Below are 19,116 nucleotides of genomic sequence, written 5' to 3'. Positions count from 1 at the left end.
ATAAGTCCTGGGGTCGATTTGTTCGACTAAAGGTGGTGCTCCAGCATGGTCGCAGTCAAATGACTGAAACAAGTAAAAGAGTAAAGAGAGCACTGATTTTTTGCTACAATGTTTCGTATTGAGACATCAGATGTGAACAAACAATGTTTGTTCACATCTGACATCTTGATATGAAACATTGTAACAAAAAAACAGTGCTGGCGATATTTTCTGTAGAAATAACCTTAACAAAATAATATAAAAAGCACTTCTAACACAGAAACATGTGGTATTGACTCGAGCCAGTCAGGTGGCCTTGGCATCGATCATGTTCGGATAGTGCTTTTTACGTGCCACTGGCACAGGAGCCAGTCAGGTGGCCTTGGCATCGATCATGTTCGGATAGTGCTTTCTACGTGGAACTGATAATTATTTGCGTGGTGGTAGGCCTTTCTTCTGACTAATCCAGTGAAATAATCTACAACTTCAAACTGATGCAGAATAGAAAAACGGTCCATGTAACCGACCTTGTTCACAAAGATATGGCATAAACATTTCAAGAATAATTAAATATTACCAAATATAAGAACACATTCAAAATAGATTTCACAGAGTATAATTATAATTTTCTTTTTATTTTATAGAATTTTCAAAGATCTTTTTTTTAAAATTTTTAAAAAAACTTTTTTTCCACTTGAAACGTATTTTTTTTTTAAGAAATGATAATTTCTTTAATCTCCTTGCCGGCCCAAAGAAAACAATGGTTTTACTCACACAGAATAATGGAAAAGAAGAAATAATAGGAAAATGTCAAACAAAAAAATGATATTTTTTTTTGTCAAACATACATACAAACATACATGTGTGTGTGTGTGCGTGTATATATATATACACACATAAATAAATACATGTCTAAATATATATATATATATATATATATATATATATATATATATGTCTATATATATATATCTATATCTATATAAGTATATATGTCTATATATATATATATATATATATAATGTATGTATATGCCCTTTAAAGCCAGGTTTCAGTGATATGGTCAATTTAATGAATGAGAATGAATATATGATCGGTAGGATGTTGGTGGGGTGTATGTATCAGTGTGAGTGTGTGTGTGAGTGTGTGCTGTTTGAAGAAATCCAGAAAAACTGCAGTAAAAACTATTCACAACAACATATTTTTCAAAGAATCAGAATAATGTTGTGAATATTAAAATATTCTTTGTCAATTTAGAAGAAAATAGATGATAAAGGCAACATTTTCGTCTCCAACAGAGTACGACGGATTATCATTATTATTATTATTATTATTTCAAAGGGCTAAATGTGGTACTTCTCTAATACTGAACCATAAACAAATAAAAAACAAAGGAAAAAAGAAATAGTAGAAAAAGACCCAATGAAGTGACCCTATTGAGAGATAAAATGTGAAAATGAAGCAGAGTTGATGTAATGGGAGCTCAGTCCAGTTCAAACAAGATGTTATTACTGAACTGAAACGGACAGTAAGTTTGATGCTCATTTTTCTGCAAACTAGACATTGGTGTGCTTTCCCAACTAAGCATTGAATCCACTTTGTAAATATCTGAAGAATTAACTGTACAACTCTGTTTGTTCTTGCTGTCGGAATTGTCCTTCAGATTGGAAGTGTCTATACAATGGCCATTTTCTTTGGAAGAATTTTTATCTGCAACATTTTCATCAACTTCAACAACTTTACCGTTGACTTTTAAATCTTTACATTTCTCCCCGTCAGAGTTCCCTTTTGATATCGACTGATCAAAATCGAACTTATCTCCCTCACCCTCACTTCTAACTGTTGCTGGCACTGTCACACCAACTTCTGTCTCTTCAGTGTAACTGGAAGAAGACAAGGCTGTGCCTGAGCTTTGTCCGTTTGAAGTGTGGTGCTCTGAAGTGTTATAATTGGTGTCATCAGTAATAGAAAGAGCAGCCATTTGTGTCAGTGTTTGGTCAACTTGTGCTGTGGCTACTTCGTTAGAGTCAACATCAGGAGATTCTGGTATTTCAGAGTCATCAAGTTCTGGCAGAAGGGTATTACTTACAGCTGCTGTCATTAAATTGTCTAAACGACTTTTCTCTGCTTCCGTAAGTTTGCTGTTATTGCAGCTACTGCTAGCTTCCATAACCTCTAAGGAGGCACAGTTTTTCGATCTCTTGCAACTGTTTCGTTTCGATTTGGAGGCTGGATTTTTACGGGAGCGGAAGTTGTAGTTATTGTTCTCAGACTGAGAGGAAGGCTCAGTTTGTGAAGGGTCAGGCATAGGTTGGCCATTCTGATCATAACCAGAGTCGGTATCATGATCAGAGGCCTCGGTATTACTCGTTTCATCTGTTTCATCCACAGTACTACTGCTGGCGCCACCTTCCTGCTTGGTTTGGGCAAATGAAGTAGATTTCTTTTTATTATTTTTGCCTTCATGTGTTTTGGACTGAGATTTACTGCCATGTTCCCCTGTACCTTTCTTCTTAGTCTCTTCTCCTTCACTGCTCTCTGCACTACTTTGTCGTCGTCGGCGCCGACCATTCTTTCTGCGTTCTTCACGTTGTCGGTTTCGTTTTCGTTTACTTTTCAACATACTACGCATACTGGAGACTGTGGAATTAGTTTTGAACATAGCTTGATCGATACGTTCATTAAATGAAACCGATTTCTTGACAGTCGTAAAGGGACTGTCCACCGAGGAAGTATCGGGGGACGCAGACAATGTAACGTTTTCGTCACTAGATTCAGACATAGTTTTCGAGTGCTGTTTCAGAATTCCTTGTAAATGTGGAAGCCTTTTATGATGTACAACTTCTATACTCGGATATGTCGATGGCTCAGTGTCTGTTGTGTCAGACTCAGAAACTGTACGACCCACCTGAAACAGAGAAAGAGACAAGTGAATATCTATTAGCAAAATACTCTCAAATAGTTTCTTTTATTATCTATAAAATTGCATTATTAGAATGAACAAGGACAACTAAAACGTTACTAGTAAAACCGAGCCCTATGGACACGTAAGAGCCAGTTTCCTGGTTTCTGTGGCATATATATATATTTACCCTCAGCTATTATCATGAGGCTTTGCTATTATTCATGGTCGATGTACAAAAATGGAGAAGGTGACCCCAAGACTGGCAAGAAAGTTTGTTTGTGGAAGATGTGAGAAAAGAGCTGGAGGGCTGGCGAAGTCAGTGGAAACACTATGTGATGAGGTGGAGACGGTGAGAGGATTTTGTTATTTGGGAGACAGGGTGGATGTAAGTTGTGTATAACTCAGTTACCATTAAGCTAGTGTTAGGGAGGCAGTGTTTTGTCTAACTTGGGCAAAATACTACAAGGTATTTCTGTTTGGAATGGACCAGTTTTAGGTTCAGTTCCACTGCATGGCACCAAGGGCAAGTATCTTCTACCAAAGGCTGACCAAAATGTCAACATATGTACATGTTGGCATTAGGAAGGGGATCCAGACATAGAAACCATTGCCAAAAGAGACAAGTGGAACCTGGTGTAGCCCTCTGGCCTGCCAGATCTGCCAACCCATGTGAGCATGGAGAACAGACATTAAATGGTGATGATGATGTTATATATTATGTATGTATGAGTGTGTGTGTGTATAAGTATATGCATGTGTGTGTTAGACTCTCCACTCTTGACACTGTGTGATTGTTATAAACGAGGAGCATTATCAGACAAGCAGTGACATTCATTTCTGCAAAAACATGTCTGGTTATGGGGAAACATTACCTTGCTTGGAAACAGATGAGGGTTGGCAACAGAGAAGGCATCTGGCCTTAGAAAATCTGCCTCAACAAATTACTGGTTAATGTGTACAAAACAAAAAATGACAAATGTTTGTCCTCCCTTAATTCTACATTTTATTGTGTGGAAAGCAAATAATGTCATAGTTTCTAATGACCTGAATATCGAGTTTGATGTGTTTCTCATTGAGTTCGGACACATTCAGTTGATAATCCATCTCCTGGAGCTGAGGCATGTTGCAGGCACTGTTGTCTCCACCGCACTCAAGTTCTTCGAGAGATGATTGTAATCGGCTGCTACTTTCAAAACTGTGGTACTGGAAGTAAAAAAAAAAAAATTAAAAAAAAAAAAAAGATTTAGCAATTTGAGAGACGGAGAGGAGAGAGAACAAAACTAAATCCATGACTTTGCATAACTATCTAATTAGATATTATCAATTTTCATTTAGTTTTATTAAACAAAACACAAACACAAACACACGCACACAAGCAAATCCTACACAATACAATTCTGAGTTTTCTGAGATGAAAAAAAAACATCCACTACACTCTTTAAAGTGGTTGGCATTGGGAAGGACATCCAGCAGTAGAGACCCAGCTATTTGAACTTTATACCGTCCTTTGGCTTGCCAACTCCTGTGAAACTGTCCAACCCATGCCAGCATGGAAAACGGACATAAAATGATGATGATGATGATGATGATGACACACATTCAGTTCTACAGCATGATTCCCACATTATATTCTCCAGAAACTCAAATGCTATGTCTTTCAGCAGTTACAACATACACACTACTTAAAGTCTAAGTGGAATGTTCTTAACCTATATGCATCAGAAGTTAGTATTTTGAGCAGCCACAAGAAAGAAAAAAACCTCCTTCAGCAATTTCGGTCGAAAAGTTCTGTACACTTGTGTTACCAGCCAACACAGACACAGCTATTGGTTACACTACTTCACACTATCTCTGATTAACTGAATAAGAAGATAAAACTTTTAACCTATTTTTAGCAAAGTATTGTTATGATTCAAGAAATGGCTGCACAGCCTGCTGTGCACAGATATATATATATATATATATATATATATATATATATATATATATATATATATACTTAGAAGTGTGTGTGTGAGTGTGTGTGTGTGTGCATGCGTTTAGACCCACTTAGTGAGAGATCTTTAATCGTCCTTTAGTTTTGTTCTTTCATTGTAGTTAAGGTCATCTCAGCTGGAACACTGCTCTTAACATCTAGACGTATAATACTAAGATAAGTAAATAAATATATAATTCACAATGCAGTCACTGTAAAATAAATTACAAAACAGATGACAGGTCTTGTTGCAACAACAGCGTTAACAGTGCACAGATGTTCCCCTAAACATAAACAAATAAAATGATTATGATGATGATGTTGACGATGAATAAATACTTAAAATTGTAACTAATTTGTATGTAAAGCATACCAAAGCAGGCATTGGAGCTCACTGCAGTTGTCCAGCTCATCCTGTCAAATCATGAGTGTGTGTGTGTGTGTGTGTGTGTGTGATGGTGTTTTTAAGGAAGAATGTGTGTAGAGGCCTGGTCGAGTGGTTAAATATTTCCGTTTGCAATGACGGGATTTCAGGTTCATATCAGTGATTGGCATCTTGGCCCTTTCTCTTTTACCATACCGTTAGATCAACCTCAGCCTTGTGAGTGAAACTGTGTCAATGGAAAACATGTGGAAGCCTGTTGGACGGTCATTTTTGTCCCGTAGTCATGTCATGTTGATCCAGCTTGAGCATTACAATAAAAGATTACAATCAATGCGAACGGAATATATAGTAATTAATATTTCAATTAGTACTGACTTCATATGATGAAATAATTTGAATATTTACTTAAAACTGAGAGAGGATTCACTTCCTCTTAATATAAAAATTTTAGCTCCTCTGGCCCCTGTGTTGGTGGCACATAGAAAAGCACCCACTACACTCTTTGAGTGGTTGGTGTTAGGAAGGGCATCCAGCCGTAGAAACACTGCCAGATCAGATTGGGGCCTGATGCAGCCTCCTGGCTTCCCAGACCACAGTTGAACCGTCCAACCCATGCCAGCATGGAAAACGGATGATAAACGATGATGATGATGATGATGATATTTACACAGAATTATCTACAGATATATTGAAATAAAGACATGAAGCTGAAGTGCTTGTAACGGCAGTTATGTTGAACTTGAAAATCTTGATGCTGTATTCTACATATACAGAACCACACACACACACACACTTTCATTTAAGTCTTTTGATGTGAAGCCACCTGTGACAGACCCTAGTGCTATTAATCAAACTCCCTGCTTTAAAGTGATTTAAATTAAAACTTTCCATCAAAATTCCATGTTCATTTATATTCTACACACTCTTAATTTAACGACAAAGTTATTTTTCTAAATTTTTTCATTATTTTAAAATTAATTGACACAAAAATCTGTGTATTTCAGCAGGAATCTGGTAATAAAACGGTTAAGTGGGTTTCGAGTGGATACAAAAGCAGAGGAAGTGGAGATGAGGGGAGGGGACTTGTGAGGAACCAAACTGAAATCTAAGTGAAAGAAGCCTTTCCAACAGAATAAATGGCATCAAATGTCAGCAGAGATGAAAGAAGCCACTCTGCACCAATGAACATACAGTCTCAGAAAAAGTTTAGCTCTCTCAATGGATGAACCCTTTAGCATTTAAATTGCTCTATCAAATGAGGAGTTTATTTTTAGAATGACATTGTAGGGTAAGTGTGAGAAACCAGACCTGGCCAGTTTGAACATAAAACAGATAGAATATTTGGGCCAAATATATCCGGTTTAACCCTTAGCATTCAGCTTATTCTGCTAAATGTAATGCTTGTTTATTCACATTGTTTTGAATTAATCTGGATTATCTTATAGCTTTGAGATTTCAATGATGTAACAGCATATTTTTAGAATGACATTGTAGGGTAAGTGTAAGAGGCCAGATCCGGCCAGTTTGAACATAAGATAGAGTATTTGGGCTGGATATGGTCAGTTTAAATGCTAAAGGGTTAATGTAGCCAATAAACCAGGATAGCTGTATTGATACCTGACACTTAATGAATTACTAAAAAAGTGCAGGGCTGCACCACTGAAGTAACTAATACTGGAGTAAATTCAACTCGAGATAGAGTTAGCAATGGTGCTGTTTAACCCAAAGCCAACCCTGGTTAAGCAGACCAAAATTAGCAATGGTGTTGTTTAACCCGAAGCCAACCCTGGTTAAGCAGACCAAAATTAGAGCTATTGCAAATATGACAGTACCGTGATTTTGTAAATATATAGGCACAGAAGTTTGGTTCCCAACCACATGGTTCTGGGTTCAGTCCCACTGTGTGGTACCTTGGACAAGTATCCTCTACTATAGCCTCAGGCTAACCAAAGCCTTGTGAGAGGATTTTGTAGAGGAAACTGAAAAGAAGCCCATCTTGTGTATATCTATGCATGCATATCCCCCATCACCACTATTTAACAACTGGTGTTAGCATGTTTATGTCCTCGTAACTTAGCGATTCGGGAATAGAGACTGACAGAATAAGCACCAGGCTTTAGAAAAATGTACTGGGGTCGATTTATTCATCTGATAATTCTTCAAGGTGGTGCCCTAGCATGGCCACAGTCTAATGAACGAAACAAGTAAAAGATAAATGATATAGGACTATATTGTTTAATGCATGGTTTTTTTTAAAAGAGGGTTTGGTGTTATTTATATTGAAGGAGTTTTGGCTGCTCTGTTTAGCAGGTTGAGTAAGGAACCATGTAGAGCCTTCCCTTCTTGAAGTTAGTCGTGTGAACAACAAGTATGAAGGAGTGAAAGACAGAATTCTGCTGTGGCTCCTGCTTCTTCTCCCTCTTTACCATCAGTGGTCTCTACACACAATCAGGTAAATCTAAATAACATAGAAACATATCTATGAGTTCAGGTCTGGTTCTGTAGTTAAGAAGTCAGCTTTGCAGATGTGGTTCTGGTTTTGATTCCACTGTGCAGCACCTTGCACAAGCGCTTTTCTTCTACTTTGGCTTTTGGCTATGAAACTTGGTAAACAGAAACTGCACAGAAGCCTGTTGAATGATTATCGTCATCAGATATTTGTATGTGCGTAGAAAAATAATAATAATTATTATTATTTCTGCTATGGGAACAAGGCCTGAAATTTGGGGGAGGGGACCAGCTGATTACATTGACCCCACTGTTTCACTGGTACTTAATTCATTGACCCTGAAAGGATGAAAGGCAAAGTCAACCTTGGTGGAATTTGAACTCAGAACGTAAAGACAGATGAAATACCGCTAAGCATTTTGCCCAGCGTGCTAACATATCTGCCAGCTCGCTGCTTTAAATAATAATAATGATAATGTAGGATCAGTCAAGTGGTTATAGTAACACAATTGCTTACTCTCTAGCATAAAGATGGCTTGAATAGAAAATAAAAACGACTCGATAATTAATCGATAAAATTTGTTAATCAATGCATCAGATACAGTTTGTCTCATATTGAGATTAGACAGAAAATTCCAATAAGATGACAGCTGTTATACAATTCCATTTCAAAATCAACAAAGATTGCTTATATTGTGGCACTCCGTTGGTTACGATGACGAGGATTCCAGTTGATCTGATCAATGGAACAGCTTGCTTGTGAAATTTGTGTGCAAGTGGCTGAGCACTCCACAGACACATATACCCTTAACGTAGTTCTCGGGGATAGTCAGCGTGACACAGTGTGACCAGGCTGGCCCTTTGAAATACAGGTACAACAGAAACAGAAAGAAAGAGAGAAAGTTGTGGTGAAAGAGTACAGCAGGGTTCACCACCACCCTCTGTCGGAGCCTCGTGGAGCTTTAGGTGTTTTCGCTCAATAAACACTCACAACGCCTGGTCTGGGAATCAAAACCGTGATCCTATGACCGCGAGTCCGCTGCCCCAACCACTGGGCCATTGCGCCTCAATTGCTTATAACATAATAATCAATAAATGAAAGTGATAGTAGAGGTATTCAAGCACTACAACTGTTTCATAGCTCTCCAGTATAATTTCTCATCAGGTACATACGACTGATTGATTATGGCAGACAATTTTTAACTAAAGAGTTGTCTGTACCTGAAGAAAAAAGTATACCACACAAGACATTTGTAATGCTTTTGAAAGAGTTGTAGCACTTGGCTACCTCTTCTATCTCCTTTATATATATATATATATATATATATATATATATATATATATTATACACACACACACACATACATATTTTTATACATACATACATATATATACATATATATATATATATATATATATATATACATATACATATATTTTTTTTAATATATATATAATAAAATATATATATATATCATCACCATCACCATCATATACATATATATATATAGGTGTAGGAGTGGCTGAGTGGTAAGTAGCTTGCTTTTCAACCATATGGTTCCGGATTCAGTCCCACTGCGTGGTAACTTGAGCAAGTGTCTTCTACTATTGTCTTGGGCTGATCAAAGCCTTGTGAATGGATTTGGTAGACAGAAACTGAAAGAAGCCCATCATATGTGTGTGTGTGTGTGTGTGTGTGTTTGTTTGTCCCTCACCATTGCCTGACAACCGATGCTGGTGTGTTTATGTCCCTGTAACTTAGCAGTTTGGCAAAAGAGACCGATAGAATAAATACTAGGCTTACAAAGAATAAGTTTTGTGGTTGATTTGTTTGACTAAAGGCGGTGCTCCAGCATGGCCGCAGTCAAATGACTGAAACAAATAAAAGAATAAAAGATAATATATATATATATATATATATATATATATATATATATACATGTGCCGGTGGCACGTAAAAGGCATGATTCAAATGTAGTCTTTGAGAGTGCCGCCTGACTGGCCCTCATGCTGGTGACACATAAAAACTCATGTCAGCATGGAAAGCGGACATTAAACGACAATGGTGATGATGATGATGATGACGATGACAGTGACTTCAGAGTTTTGGCGAGTGAAGCAATCACCAGATAGTCCTATGATGGCTTAGCTAGCCGAAACTTTGAAGTCTCTCAATAGTATTGTTGTTAAAGAATAATAAATTTGTAATCTAGTATGGATTAACCCTTCCGATGAATGCAAAATTGTTTTAATTATGACTAAGCATAAAAACAAACATTAATATATATACACATACATGTATGTATGTACGTACACACACACACATTTGTATGCCTGCTTCATGCTGGCATTGATGAGACAAGTTGAAGTACCATGTGTTACTCATTACATTTTATGCTAATATGATTTCTTTGACAGGATACAGTTTCCTGTAGCACCAACACTCAAAAGGTTATCATGTCCTCAACGGCATAGATCTAAAGACTTCTCTCAACCTTATGTTGTCTGTTCATTTGCCAATTACTTTACAGAGTGTAGTGGGTAGTAGAGGGAGGGGGATTGAATATGGACAGATCTAACATTTTTGTCCTATTTTATCAGTGGTAGAGTATATTATCATCATCATCATTTAAGGTCTGTTTTCCATGCTGGCAAGAGTTGGATGGTTCAACTGGGGTCTGGGAAGCCAGGAGGCTACACCAGGCTCCAATCTGATCTGGCAGAGTTTCTACAGCTGGATGCCCTTCCTAACGCCAACCACTCCAAGTGTGCAGTGGGTGCTTTTTACGTGCCACCGGCACGGGAGCCAGTCAAGCAGCACTGGTATCAGCCACGTTTGGATGGTAGTGAATGGAAAAGGTGACCAAGAGATGACTGGGTATTGTGGGTAAGAGAGTCAGTATTTGGCAATACAACAGAGAGAAATGAGCAAAGATCCACTGTGATCCTTCAAAAACACTGGTGGAATATCCTTCAAGTGAGCTGCTATCAAAACTGTATAAATTATTCAGTCATTCACAAACTACTTAATCTGTTTGAAACTACAAAAAAAAATGAGGCAGACAGAATAACATGTAACAGCATGGATGGGTTCCAGTTTATTAGGGTTTAACATTATTTACATGCATGGATATTTGTCCTCATCTTGTTTGTTGTTAACACAACATTTCGGCTGATATACCCTCCAGCCTTCTTCAGGGGTCTTGGGGAAATCTACTCACAAGGCTTTGGTTGGCCAAAGGCTAAAGTAGAAGACACTTGCTCAAGGTGCTACGCAGTGGGACTGAACCCGGAACCATATGGTTGGGAAGCAAGCTTCTTACCACATAAAATATTTTAATAAAAGTTTCTGGCATGAAGTTAAAACTGGCAAACCCTTTTGTTACTGTACTTATTTTGAGATGCTCTGTGTTTCTTTCAATTAATTTTAAATATAACAAAGAATTTAGTAAAATAACTTAGTTATCATTAAGCTAGTGTTAGGAACATAAATTGTGACTAAGGTTTGGTGGAAGATTTTAATTCAAAACTTTTGGAAGCAAGACATTTGTACTACAGAACCAGAAGAGGTTTCAGCTGGGTTGGTAATGAAAGGGTTAAATATTATAAAGAGCTTTGTATAACAGAGCCAAGGGTCCTCTTATGTCTGAAAAAATTCAGTAAAATAATATAATTGGAAAGATTTAATGCATTTAAAAAAACTTTTATATAATCTTCAGTTGAGAAAGGAATCTCGCAGGAAACAGTCCAGACCCTCGGAAACATAATGGGAAGGTTAAACGCCATCAATCATAAGATAAGATAAACAATATAGGCACAGGAGCGGCTGTGTGGAAAGTAGCTTGCTTACCAACCAAATGGTCCTGGGTTCAGTCTCACTGCATGGCACCTTGGGCAAGTGTGTTCTATTATAGTCTCGGGCTGACCAAAGCCTTCTGAGTGGATTTGGTAGACGGAAACTGGAAGAAGCCTGTCGTATATGTATATATATGTATGTATGTGTGTGTCTGTTTGTCCCCCCAGCATTGCTCGGCAACCGATGCTGGTGTGTTTGCGTCCCCGTAACTTAGCGATAGAATAAGTACTAGGCTTACAAAGAATAAGTCCTGGGGTTGATTTGCTCGACTATAAAAGGCGGTACTCCAGCATGGCCACAGTCAAATGACTGAAACAAAGTAAAAGAGTGGAAGAGAGAGTAAAGAGTAATGTGAATAAAACAGCTCCTACTTCTTTTTACACCGCCACTACTACTACTAATAATAATAATCCTTTCTACAATAGGCACAAGGCCTGAAAATAAGGGGGTGGGAACTGGTCTGGTACTTAGTTTATCAACCCCGAAAGGATGAAAAGCAAAGTCAATCTCGGCAGAATCTGAATTCAGAACGTCTTAAAGAAATATCGCTAAATATTTTGCCTGGCAGTATCATTAGGATACCAAAGAAAATTTCTTCTGCCTTTATGTTCTGAGCAAACGACTACCCCCTCCCCCTCCAATTTCAGGCCTTGTGTCTATAATAGAAAGTGTAATTTTGATGGATAAGAATTATATTGTTGCTCAACCCCACCCCTTTTATGTACTGGCCACCTCCACCTCTCTTGGACTTTACTTTTTTTCTCCCTCAAATCGAGACTCATCCTTGGCCATCTGCCATCCATGTCCCAATTTCACTGCTTTCACCTCCATCTCTATCTCTAACCACCACTCACACTCCTTTCATCCTCTTGTGAACCTACCCACCCAGCCATCCTTGATTCTTTGTCCCAATACTCTTTTTATCACCCTTCTACCTTGACCATAGGCTCTGACACATCATTTCCACCATCATTTGTTGATCCCATGCTGGGGTAGCCACACATCTCTTCTACAGCAAGACACCTGTTCCTGTCCCTTTATCATACTTTAACCTCTCCACATTTGGCTTTATGCCAGGTGTTGAAAGGCTAAAGGTGTTGCAAGTTACTTGGTGACCTCACTAGTGCTGGTGCTATGAAAAATGCACCCAGTACACATGGTAAAGCAGTTCGCATTAGAAAGAACAAACAGTTGCAGAAACCATGTTAAAGCAGACATTGGAGTTTGATGCTGTTCTCTCTAGCTTAATGAATTCTGACAAACTGTCCAACTCTTGTAGCATGGATGACAGAAATTAAATGATGATGATGATGATGATGATGTAGATATAGTCAAAAGTCAGTGAAATGCTTCCAATGAATTAACAAATTCTAACTCTAACCTTACATATTTCTGACCAATTTACTCCAGTGATATATTTTTTTCATAACCAATTGCTAAAAAGACCCACCATGGAACACAATTCCCAGATATGAGGTTGCACTATAGCACAAAACCATAAACCACATCCAAAAGAAAGGCATCTTGGTAATTGGCAAGGACTTTTTCACCAACTCCCTCTTGAACAGACATGCAACTTCCTCATTCTACCTCTGCTATCTTGTACAAAAAAAAAAAACAGCTTTGTCAGTTGCTTATTACCAAGATTACTCAACACTCGTCTTTCCTCTTATTTATTGTGTCTTCTTTCTCAGATCTCTGCATCAACTGCAGAAAATGTATCTCTACTGGATATCCCATCCGTATTTCACCTACTTCAATTTTAAGCTGGCCATCAACCACACCAATCTTACCAGTCTCACAGGGTCTGCATATGTCATGGTGCACAATCCTGCTTCAAATAGAAAAAAAAAAAAGGGTGGCCTTCATTCAGTACTGCAAAGCTTAACTTTATTCTCCTCCCAGACAATCTAACCGAGTGATTAACAAAACATTCATTATACTGGTGCCCCAGCATAGCTACAGCCTCAGGCTGAAATTAGAATAATGGAATAATAGAATAATATATTGAAAAGACAACTGACTTGGTTTATGATAGAGGAAGTTATACAAATACTATAGTTCAAGAGAAGAATGTTATGTACCAACAGAATAAAGAAACTTTTAAAATACACCTCAAATGTAGCACCGCCCCCACCCCCCACCGCCGCCACCACTCCAGAGTATATTTCTTGTTCTTTTAACACAAATTCTACCAGGAATTTCAAACAGATTATTAGTTCTATAGATTTCAGTTTCAACTTTATGTTGTATCATCTTTATTTATTCCATAAGCTAGGAATTGCAGATGGTAAAAAGCTAAAATTACTTACGTGTAATACAAGAACATTGCTTTGTAAATGTTGTGATACCAAACAGTAGAACATACACACAAAAATGTGAGATAAATACACATGTATGTGCATGTATATATATATATTTGTGTGTGTGTGTGTACATTACACACGCATTTTTATACCTTGAAAGTGTGCTCCAGCAACTTCATCATCACCATCTTTATTTTCTTTTCAGTTACTACCACCCACCCTTATATAATACTGGGTAGCTATTTGTTCTTGTCCCTCACTCCTATCATATTTTAGCCCTTCAACACCCGGCATAAAGTCACTTCTTTTCTCTCTCAAATACACTCCCAATCAGGCAAAGGGCCTTTTCTGGTCTTGCAAGTTACTGGGTGACCTCACTTGAGCTGGTGTCATGTAAAAAGCACCCAATACATTCTGTAAAGTGGTTGGCTTTAGGAAGGGCATCCAGTCATAGAAACTGTGTCAAAGAAAAACATTGCAGCTTGATGCAGTCCTATGGCTTGTTGGACCCTATCAAACTGCCCAACCCAAACCACCAAAGAATACCTTAGAAATGAGAACCCAGGTTCGAAATTTCTCCAACACACCTGATGAAGGCTGGAGGGCATATCAGCCAAAACATTGTGTTAACAACAAGCAAGATGAGGACAAATATCTGTCAAATGTAAATAATGCATCATAAAGAGATGTTAGTCATAAGTCAGTAAAGATGACAAAGGTTTTTGTCATAACAGTTTTTCTCTTTAATTGCATTCACTGTCATGATTGCTTCTTCTGTATTCAAAGCATCTTATTCTCATCCTCCACTAAATAGACTGATTGATTCTATCAACACAAGATGAAGATTTTTTTTTTCACTCTATGCAACATGTTTTTCTATTTTTCATTAGCTTCAGTTAATCACAGAATCTCAATAGTTTCTCCTTCTGTTTGTTAAGACTGCACAAGTGAGTGGGCCAATGCCTAATTCTTCAGTCAAACACTTCACATTTATGTTGCTGTTGAGGTTTTCCAACAAACTTCACTTCCTGTGTTTTCTCATTTCTTTATTACCTGCAGGGATGGCAGCTGGCGTTTTGACATTCTCAACAGAGATTACAGCACAAAACATGGAATAATTAAAGCAAACGCAAAGGGTTACTACGACAGCTGCTGACAAAATTCCAGCTTAATAATTCCAACCCAAAGTGGCTATGGTCGTTTCTAACTCCTGATTCCCCACACATGGTCAACGACAGCTGCACATCATTCAGGGTCTTTCTGAATGGAAGAGGTGGATGGGATTGTGTATGGATGCAGTACCAGGCCGTGGCTCTTTTGGCTTCTGACCATAACTGATTGGAAGTTTTATCATGTACATTGTTTTGTCTTGGTATAAAAAGATGGGTTGCAGCAAATATTCTGCTCAATACCACAGATTTGCTTGACCATAACCAGTTGAGTATGTCCCTTGGAGGCTGACAATATGTGCATCTATGGTCACAAGCAGAAGTAGTGGGGGAGCATCATAGCCATGTTTTGAAAGGAATTCTTTGGGGTTGGGATAATTCACCTCTGGAAACATGGGTGTTTTGTTCAACATCCATAACAAACTTTATTCAGAGACCTTTTGAGATGGGATGGGCTACTCAACCCGAAGAAAATTCTAACAGGGCCTCACCTGTGAGGTCATGCGCTGTTTATCTTGATATGGGATCACCATGTTGCGCATATATGGTTGTGATACATGTGTCCGGTGTACCCTTATCAGACTGGTAGTCCTGATGGGTATAATGGGCTCCATATATTTTACCCCAATGTCACTTTGATGGCATGCACTGCTCTCTCACTCAATAATAATAATAATAATAATAATAATAATAATAATTCTTTCAGTTAAAGGCACAAGGCCTGAAATTCAAAGGGAATGTGAGCTAGTTGATTAAATTAACCCCAGTGTTCACCTGGTACAGATTTTATTATATCCAGAAAGGAAGAACGATAAAGTCAGTCTTGGTGGTATTTGCAGAATATGAATCTAGAAGAAGTGCTCCAAAATGTTTTGTCTGGCAATGCTAACAATCTTTTTTTTTGTTTCAGCCATCTGACCATGGCCATGCTGGAGCACTACCTTTAGTCGAACTAATCGACTCCAGGACTTATTCTTTTTAAGCCTGGTACTTATTCTATTGGTCCTTTTTACCGAACTGCTAGCTTATGAGGACGTAAACACACCAACATTAATTGTCAAGCGATGGTGAGGGGACAAACACACACACATATATATACAACGAGCTTCTTTCAGTTTCCATCTACCAAATCCACTCACAAGGCTTTTGGTTGGCCCGAGGCTATAGCAGAAGACACCTGCCCAAGATGCCATGCAGTGGGACTGAACTTGGAATAATGTGGTTGGTAAGCAAGCTTCTTACCACACAGATACGGTTAACAATAAAGGAATAAAAAATTAAAAAAGATGATAGTGGTGATAGATGCAATAGTGAGATAAAAATGTAGATAGAGATAAGGTGAAGGTAGTAGTTGTGAGTAAAGATCCTATGGTAAGGACGATGTATGAAAAAGTCGTTGAAAATATATCAGAGAGCGAAAAACAAAAGATAAAAATGACTGACTGAAGTTGAAAGTAAATAGAGAGGGAGAGGTGATTGGCTGGGGTGGAAGGGAATGACTGAAAGCCAAAAAGTGGAAAGAGACAATGGATTAAGTAAGATTGTGGGTTGAGTAGACAAATTGGGACATGTTTTAATGGAGGAAGGACATGGATTAATGTGACAGTGATGCTTGTTAGCAACTATCACATGTAGTGAAGACAAAGAGAGAGAGAGAGAGAGAGAGAGAGAGAGACACATGTGCTTGAGGAGACCTATTGAGTCAAGTAAATCAACATCAGCAATATCAAAATCAAATCAAATGGAAATTGTAGTTGTGAGCCCCGTGCCGGTAGCATGTAAAAAGCACCATCCAAACGTGGTCGATGCCAGCTCCTCAGGCCCCTATATATATATATATATATATATATATATATATAAGAGTGAGTAGACAAATGAAAAAAGGGCATTCAGCACACGGTTGAAGACAGGCCACACACTTGGACCACTTGAAAAAAAAAACAAAAAAACTACTTAGCTTCTATTTAAATACAAGTTTCACTGATCTCAGGTCTGGAAATATACAAGCAAACATATTTGTAAAATCTACAATAATTTTCAATTGAATACGTAAATCTGTAATTTTTAAAATGTTTAGTTGTTCCATCTTGTGAATACCAATAGGTATCTATAGCATCACTCCTCCCCTCCAGTTTATATGTTAGCTTTTCATGTCGTCATGAGTTGGATGGGACTTTCTGAAGAAGTGTTTTATGGCCCTTCTAGCCTACTCAGTAAACTTGCCTAGTCATCTACTTAGCCAACCTAGCTAGCTAGCTGTGTAGTTAACCAACCTAGCTATACTGCTATGTGAATTGATAGACAAGAGCAATGTCTGTTACGTTCACCAGCCATAGGTCCATCACAAACACTGCTCTGCAATGAAAATGAAACGAAATTACTACAACGAAAGGTTCTCTCAATGGTCGATCGACTTGCAAGAAATGACAACAAAGTTTTTTTTTTTCCATATTACACTCTACTGCTTTAAGAAGACAAGAACACACACAATGAGTCATGTAATCCATTGCCTAAAAAAAATAAATAAAAAGACAGGATGCTCATGGATGGAATGCTTTTGATCAAAGGTCTACTCGATCGGGATCGATTTGGAACTAGACAACAACAAACAAAATTAACCAGCATCGCTTCCAATGGTACACTAGCGACATGGTCATACCCGAGAATTGAAACCGGACAGCTAGCTTGACTCACGAGAAATTATTTACCATTTTCTATTTACTCTATTCCATACATCTTGAAATTCTGTGATGTGTGTGAGAGGGAGAAAGAGAGAGAGAGAGAGAGAGGGGGGGTATGTATATACATTGGAGTAAGCTGTACCAAAGGGAAGCTGCAGACAAGCAGCTATTCTAGTAACTGCCAGTTCTATTTTACTTACAAGACTGTTTCTGCTGCTAAATGGGTCTTGTAATTAGATTTAAAGTCAGCAGAAGAAAATTGCCACGCAGGCGGCATGTCAGACTGCTCAAGGTGCAAAGACAACCATCTTTTTCAACCAATCACTAGTAACCCCCCCCCCCTATTTATTTATTTATTTATCCATTTTTTTAAAAATCTGGTTGTTACTTTTTTTTTAAAACGATTTATGAGATCGTCACAAATCTGAAAATAACTCGAGCCAATGTAGTCGCTCGACCTGCTAGAAATAGCAACCAGATACTCTACTCTCTTTAAAAAAAAAACGTAGTCCCAGACACAGTATGTCTGACAAACAAAACAGGATGGTCATGTTTAGAACGCTTTCGATCAAAGATCATCAAGATTGACCTGGAACTAAACAACAAATAACTAAAGTAACCAAAAACAAAAATTTAAATTTAAAAATTCTCAAATAAACACCAGTATCTTGTCTAAGAGGGTCCACTTGCTAGAGATAAGAGCCAAATCTTCCTCATACACCTCCTACTGTCTTAAATAAATAAAAGCAGGGCACATGAGATAATGTAGTCCTAGAAACACTTATCGGGGCCGACAATGAAAACACAATGAGAGAGATAGTATGATGAAATCAACACGGAATGTGACCAGCACGTTGATGCTCCCTCACGGAATACTCTAACATTAACTTAATGTCTGACTATTTCTAAGGGATTTCGACAGTAGGGTAGGAGAGGGTGAAATGCTTTACGATGAGTCAGTCAGTCAGTTTTTCCAAGTAATTCCTGCAGAAAGTAGAAAGGGTTTGTTAGAACATGGTGACAAGACTGCGGTGACCTACTCAAATGTATTAAGCTGACATTTCAAATAAAATGAGAGCTTTCTTGCGTCACCTCAGATAACCTGACCATGGGTGGCATTGAGAAATAAGAGACTGGTTTTTACAAACACGCATAAACGTTTTCTTTTCAAGCCACTCCTTGTATTTTTGTTACACAAAAACAAAAAACGAGTCTTATAGAGCCATGCACAGTGTCGGAAAATAACAGCATGGTCATAGCTGAAACACAATAGATCTGGGTCTCGATCAGGGCTGGCCAACCTGATGCCCGCGGGCCGCATGCAGCCTGCAGACGTTTATCTTGCAGTCCGCTTGATACTTTTTTTGAAGCATTGTGTTTAATTTCAGAATAAAATTGTTTGTGTAAAACAT

At 38.1% G+C, this 19,116-nt stretch overlaps 1 protein-coding gene across 1 annotated transcript in view; it reads right to left on the bottom strand.

The window, feature by feature from the left end:
• Positions 1–583: 583 nt before the first annotated feature.
• Positions 584–19,116, bottom strand: part of LOC106872208 (protein kintoun) — a 39,947-nt gene continuing 21,414 nt past the window's right edge. Inside the window, exons 3-4 of the mRNA XM_014919116.3 lie at positions 3,929–4,087; positions 584–2,887 (exon numbers count right to left, since the gene is read on the bottom strand). Coding sequence (XP_014774602.1) covers positions 1,463–2,887; positions 3,929–4,087 — 1,584 coding nt within the window. The 3' untranslated portion in view covers positions 584–1,462. The remainder of the gene's footprint in view (positions 2,888–3,928; positions 4,088–19,116) is intronic.

This window comes from Octopus bimaculoides, chromosome 6 (assembly GCF_046866305.1).
Source record: "Octopus bimaculoides isolate indiv1 chromosome 6, ASM4686630v1, whole genome shotgun sequence".
Classification (NCBI taxonomy): domain Eukaryota; kingdom Metazoa; phylum Mollusca; class Cephalopoda; order Octopoda; family Octopodidae; genus Octopus; species Octopus bimaculoides.
The sequence above is the reverse complement of the archived record's forward strand: the minus strand, read 5'-3'. Positions and strand labels throughout refer to the sequence as shown.